This window comes from Sinocyclocheilus grahami, unplaced genomic scaffold (assembly GCF_001515645.1).
Source record: "Sinocyclocheilus grahami isolate Dianchi unplaced genomic scaffold, SAMN03320097.WGS_v1.1 scaffold91.1, whole genome shotgun sequence".
NCBI lineage: Eukaryota > Metazoa > Chordata > Actinopteri > Cypriniformes > Cyprinidae > Sinocyclocheilus > Sinocyclocheilus grahami.
The window spans coordinates 1,499,303-1,506,136 of record NW_015505270.1 but is presented as its reverse complement, the minus strand read 5'-3'; the positions used below and the strand labels follow the sequence as shown (position 1 = coordinate 1,506,136).

At 36.3% G+C, this 6,834-nt stretch overlaps 1 protein-coding gene across 1 annotated transcript; it reads left to right on the top strand.

Moving 5' to 3' along the window:
- Nucleotides 1-655: 655 nt before the first annotated feature.
- On the top strand, nt 656-1,760 carry liat1 (ligand of ATE1). The gene is made up of 2 exons (XM_016274989.1): nt 656-848; nt 1,423-1,760. The coding sequence occupies exons 1-2, from the start codon at nt 656-658 to the stop codon at nt 1,758-1,760; spliced, it is 531 nt and encodes a 176-aa protein (XP_016130475.1).
- Nucleotides 1,761-6,834: the final 5,074 nt, after the last annotated feature.

Here is a 6,834-nt window from a genome sequence, read left to right as displayed (position 1 = left end):
GAACGACCAGACACAGGAACAGTTTTTTCCCTCAGGCCATCCATCTCATGAACACTTGACAATAACTGTGGAACACACACTATTTATTCACTTACACACTTATTTATCTAACACACATACTCGGTCTACATTTCAATTTGCACATAATATCATCATTCTGTTACACTGTGGAAGCTTCTGTCACGAGAACAAATTCCTCGTATGTGTAAACATACCTGGCAATAAAGCTCATTCTGATTCTGATATGTCTGCATGTGTGAACGCCAGACTGTTTGGGGCACATAGGAGGAGTTCTGTTTCCATGGAGATGCGTCATCACGCTCAAACGACCTTCACGCTGAGTTTTTCGCGCTACCAACTAGCGACTTAAGGATAGTTCGTTTATATAACAAATGTTAAAATGTTATAATATCTCTTTTAATACTCATGAAATTGCTTTGATGTAACGTTAGTATAGAAGTATGGCATCACGTAGAGACAGACGGATTAAAGGCGCTTCTCAAACAACAAACATGCGCGAGGAGATTTCAGTTAAAAAAGAGTTTCACGTCCCACCGTTGAGTGTCACGATCAAATGTTAAAATGTTATAATATCTCTTTTAATACTCATGAAATTGCTTTGATGTAACGTTAGTATAGCAGTTAGTATAGAAGTATGGCATCACGTAGAGACAGACGGATTAAAGGCGCTTCTCAAACAACAAACATGCGCGAGGAGATTTCAGTTAAAAAAGAGTTTCACGTCCCACCGTTGAGTGTCACGACGAAAGAGAGCACAAAGAAGAGGAAAGACCCAACAAAAGAGAAAAAGAAGTCGGGGAATGGCATTAACCAGTCAAGGGATTCAGGTGAGTTGGTTTGTAGCCGAGAGATTTCGAACGCTTTAGGTGGTTAGGCTACTGGTGGCAAAAAAAAAAAAAAAACTAAAATTAATAAATTAATAACACTACCATATCATATCAGGTGAAAATGTAGCTGCTGGAAAACAAGACTGAGATAGTTCTTCTAAAAATGTAAATTCTGTCATCATTGAGTACTCACACGTACATTGTTCCAAATGGCTTGCTTTCTTTCCTGTAGAACATAAAAGAATATATTTCGAAAAATTCCTCAATTTTGTTTTCGCTCCATACATTGGAGATATAGGTTAGATATTTTATGGCAAAACAAGGCATGATTAGGAACGGAAATCTTCCAGTGCTGTCAACTAAATAACATTATTGAAGCATTTATTAACACAGTCTGTCTTTAACAGTATTTTACTTGTGTTGATTGATAGCTGCCTCCTTCGTGCATTAGTTGACCATGGGTAATTACTGACATTGTCTCAAAAGCATTGTGATCTATCTTAAACCTCCTATACGTTTTCTCTGTTCTGGGAGATTAACTCGTAATCCATCTACCCGTCTGACCTTCCTCTAGAGAAACTCCAGTGGACCAACGGAGAGATGAGTGATGTTCAGAGCAAAGGTCAGGCCAAAGCCAAAGAACGAAAGAGCAGCAAACCCAAAAATCCCAAGGGTGTTTCAGAAGCGGTTCCAACACAAGAGGACAGCTCTGATTTGACTCCGCTTGAACAGGACAGCTTGAGGTGGGAAGGAGCTCTAGAAGACCCCACTGCAGAGGCCCAACGGTTGGAGGTCTACAGAGCCAACCGCCGTAAACGTTATATGGCATCAAGACAGGCTTTTCTACAAAATATTCAAAACTCAAACTCTTCAAAACTAAATACACGGAACAAGCCTGGAGTTATAGCGTGAAGAACTTACAACACATGAAGTCTTATAATCAGTCATCTATCATGTGCAGAGTCTATTAGATATGAATAGGCTGCATTCAAAAGTGTTTTTGGTGTTATTAACATAACTGTAGTGAGAAAGGTCTTTAGATCTGAATGTGTAATATCATTTCTCTTGTATGTGGACACTCTCACTTGGAGTTCTATAATGTGTTATATATTGCATCATTTTGTGATTATACACTGATCCTTGGTTTTGTTACCATTTTGAAGCATCCTATCAGCTAATCAGTCCATCCAGTTGAGCCTCTACTAATCTATTTAGTGTTTTGGTCATCTTTTACTACAATAATCATATTTGATATTTTATCAAGGCCTTCAGGAATTGCACTTGTGTTTATTTATTTAGGCATAGTTCACTGAAATTGAGTTAATGGCTTCAAAATATGCAGCATACTAATTTAAAAAATGCACATCAAAAAAGTGCTATACATTTTTTTTCACGTTCTTAGATATACCATCAATTTACAATACTCCCCTCAAATTTTTTTTAAAAATAATTACATGATTATAATAATCATGTATTATATAATACATCATATGTAAATAATATTACTGCACATTACTTGCACACAAATTCAAAGAAATGAACTCTTTTATTCGGGATGTTTTAAATTGTTCAAAAGTGAGTGAATATGTTTATAATGTTTATTTATTTCAAATAAATGTTATTCTTTTGAATGTTCTATTCATCAAATAATTACTAAAACTGTTTCTAAAAATCAGTATATTAGAATGATTTCACAATGAAAATAGAAATGTTGTTTTAAATAGTAATATTTCAAAATGTTACTGCTTAAGACATCTTTCAAAAACATGAAAAAAACGTACTGACCCCAAACGTATATATTCACGTTCATGTATAAAACAAAATTGCTATCAATAATGTTGATATCAGTTCATGCTCGTCATTTTGCTTTACTTTACTTTATGAAAGTAAAGAAGTCCAAACCAGTAAAACATAATTTATTGCTCTTTAAAGGCTACAGATATTTATGAGTATGACAAATGTGCTATATTTTGAAACTGAGTAAAAAACAAGACAATGAACCATGACTCATGATGCAAATGATACACTTGCTTTGCAGCACATTTCTGATAAAAACAGCCTTGTGTGTGACTTCTTCTGCCTGTTATAACGGTGACTCATGTGTACACTCCTTACTATGCTGTATCTAAAACTGCGATCAATAACATTATAAACTGAAACTGTAAAACATGGTTGCCAACCTGATTTCACTTCTTGCAGTGGGTAAGTAAACTGGACCTATTAAAGGGCTCTTTCATTTGCATGTCATTAATAATGCATTAGTGCTGCAACATGGTCCCTGCTAGAAAAACTGGACCAACATGGAAGTTGTCCCATTAAAAGCGATATTGTGTTTGTTAGCAATATCAGTCAGTACAGAATGTCAAAATGTCAAGTACAGTAAAATGTTTTCTCACCTCTTTTTCTACTTTCTATATGCATTTTGTGGATCACTGCTCCCCCCTTAATAAAAGCAATAAAATGTGTAAAGGGATTTTTTCAATTCTCTGCTATATAGCTTCTTAAGGGCTATATTTCATGGCCCACATATCACCTCCAGATTTGGACTGCCATATATGACCCATATATCAGAACTCTGAGTTCTGAGGATTTGGGATCGAAAACTGGGTTGCGTGGTAGAAGAGAGACAGAATAAGAGGCAATATAAGAGAGCAGCTCAGCATTTCTTTTGTAATATGCCCTTTTGTAACATGTTTGTCCAGCTCTATTATACATGCTCTCACTTTTGTGACCACCGTCGCATTCAGCATCCTTTGCTCAGTGTTCATCTAATCCTCCCCAGCGCTATTATGATTGGATGTGTGCTCAGTGATTGTCTATTTTTTCACTACCCATGCTCCATTTCACAGCTTGATGTCCAACTACGCCACCTACACTCTTAAAAATAAAGGTGCTTCACGATGCCATAGAAGAACCTTTTTGTCTAAATGGTTCCATAAAGAACCTTCAACATCTGAAGAACCTTTCTGTTTCACAAAAGGTTCTTTGTGGCGAAATAAGGTTCTTCAGATTGCAAAAAGGTACGAAAGAGATGGTTATTTAAAGAACCTTTGACTGAATGGTTCTTTGTGGAACCAAAAATGGTTCTTCTATGGCATCGCTTGAAGAACCTTTTGAAGCACCTTTATTTTTAAGAGTGTAGATCCATCAAGCACGCAGTATGCCAGAGTGACTGTACATAATAATTGATTATCTCTATTACATCTACTTTTCCTTCTAAACATTGAGTAAATGCTGTACAAACGATACAATATATATATATATTTTTAAATCATCTTTCTTAAGCTAATTCCTAAATAGGTTATCTTAATAAATAATATCGATGAAAATAAATATAGGATTGTGTTCATATTCAGAAAAGTGGATCTGAACCTGACAAAATTTTCTTTGGAAGCTCAGAAAACTGCAGCAAGAACAGAATAAAAGCTTTTCATCTTTTCTTAGTCGTGTGTGGGTAGTGGTCCTCCTCTCTGAAAATCAGTGTTAAAATGGCAAACTCTTTGTGAACTGAGTACAAAGCTCTTGAAGGGACATACTGTAATGCACTGGCCTTTATAAATGCTACAAAAAACGTCTTCCAGAGTAAAGGCATGATTGGATGGGATGGACTGTGGACAGAATGGCTGAATTCTGATCATTCGGAGTTCAAACTGTTGTCAGTGGTCACATGGACTGCAGCTTCAGCCAGCTAAGGTCATCTGACCTATAAAAGAAAGAAAACCACAGTAAAAGAAACAACAACATTAACAATGCAAAAGAGCTCTGATGGTATGTGGTCGCTTTTAGCCTCTTTAAAGGAGCACCTAGCATTTTTTACTTAAAAAAGTTTTATATCTGAAGAAATATATCTCAACAAGACCAGATGAAACTTCTAAATTATCTAAGCTAACAGAGTGTGTTAAAAATTTAAAAGATTGGATGACCAATAATTTTCTCCTATTAAATGCGGTGAAGACAGAGATATTACTTATTGAACCAAAAAACAGTACACAGAATCTCTTTGACTACAATTTGCAACTAGACGGATGTACGGTTACTTCCTCTACAGTCAAAAATCTGGGTGTTATATTAGATAGCAACTTGTCTTTTGAAAATCATATTTCCCATGTTACAAAAACAGCATTCTTCCATCTTGGAAACATTGCCGAGCTATGAAGCATGTTACCTGTTTCTGATGCAGAAAAGCTAGTTCATGCATTCATGACCTCTAGACTGGACTATTGTAATGCACTGCTAGCTGGTTGTCCTGCATCTTCAATAAACAAGCTACAGGTAGTCCAAAATGCAGCGGCTAGAGTCCTTACCAGGTCAAGAAAACATGATCATATTACACCAATTCTACTGCACTGGCTACCTATTAAGTTCTGTATCAGTTACAAAATATTATTACTTGCCTATAAGGCCCTTAATGGGTTAGCTCCTGCGTACCTAACTAGTCTTCTACCACGCTACAATCCATCACGCTCCCTAAGGTCGCAAAACTCTGGACTTTTGGTAGTACCTAGGATAGCAAAGTCCACTAAAGGAGGTAGAGCTTTTTCACATTTGGCTCCCAAACTCTGGAATAGCCTTCCTGATAACGTTCGGGGTTCAGACACACTCTCTCTGTTTAAATCTAGATTAAAGACACATCTCTTTGGCCAAGCATTCAAATAATGCATCTCATAATCTTTTACTGCAGTTATATCTGATCAAATGCACATTATTATTCTTTAGCTTGGGTTAAACAAATACATTTTGCTTGGTTGGAACAGCAGCTACGTTAATTATGTCTCTATTTGTTTCTCTGTTTTTGCCTAGGATTTACACAAGCTTCCGTCTGGATCCAGAACACCTGAGAAGAGATGATGCCAACCCCTCAGAGGACCTCAGATGATGCCAACCATGAAACAACATTCAGAACTACCAAATTTTGCTATAACTTTGATTGCAACATATAATAATTGCTGTTAATAGTGTTCATCGTCTGTTTGATTACATCTTTGATTTTTCTGTACATTTCTGCCATATGTACATTAACTGACAGTCACCACTGATAAGCAACTACTAAACATATTGTAGAAACTTAATTTTCTGTAAAGCTGCTTTGCAACAATTTGTATCGTGAAAAGCACTATACAAATAAACTTGAATTGAATTGAATCAGTAATTTTTCTCTTACCTCCTCCTAGGAGCATGACAATGTGCAACACCGCTTGATCTCTGGCTCCCATCCATTTGATACGTTTAGGCTGACCCTGGATCTGTACAGAAAAGATTTTTAACATTTTACTCTCAGAATTGTCCAGATTTTGATTTTGGTTTCATAAATTTAATATAGAAGATAAAATGTCTATATGAAGGTACTTTACCCTTTTCTTAACTGACAGTTAAATATGTTAGCATGTACACTACCAGTCAAAAGTTTGGATTAATTACAATATTTTTTAAATGTTTTTGAAAGAAGTCACGAGGCTGCATTTATTTGGTCATAAATACAGTAAAAACTGTAATATTGTATTGTATTGAATTTAGAAGATCTGTTCTCCATTTTAAAGGGGTCATATGATGCTTTTTTAAAGACCATTATTTTGTGTATTTGGTGTAACAGAATATGTTGACATGCTTTAATGTTCAAAAAACACATTATTTTTCAAATACTGTACATTATTGTAGGTCCTCTATGCCCCGCCTCTCTCAAACGCTTAGTTTTCTACAAAGTCCCTCCTTCCGACAAGCGCAGTCTGCTCTGATTGGCCAGCTGACCCAGTGCATTGTGATTGGCCGAACACCGCAAGCATGCGTCGGAAATGTGAGGCCCCTTACCATAATCACAAGCTTCATCTTTCAAAATAAATGTAAAGACAGTAAATAATGTCATTAGTTTTACCATCAGTTCAAGCCCGAAAGGGGAACAGACACAGTAATGATGCAGTACACAAGCTGCGGTTAAGACAGCTGACTCTACTGTGATGTGACCCTGTCTCTCTCTCTCTCTCTCTCTCTC

What these genes read in the sequence shown, in the direction of transcription:
- liat1 (XM_016274989.1), top strand. Translation starts at nt 656, where the DNA reads ATGGCATCACGTAGAGACAGACGGATTAAAGGCGCTTCTCAAACAACA. An exon ending in TAACCAGTCAAGGGATTCAG is followed by an intron (nt 849 to 1,422) that starts GTGAGTTGGTTT and finishes ACCTTCCTCTAG; the next exon opens with AGAAACTCCAGTGGACCAAC.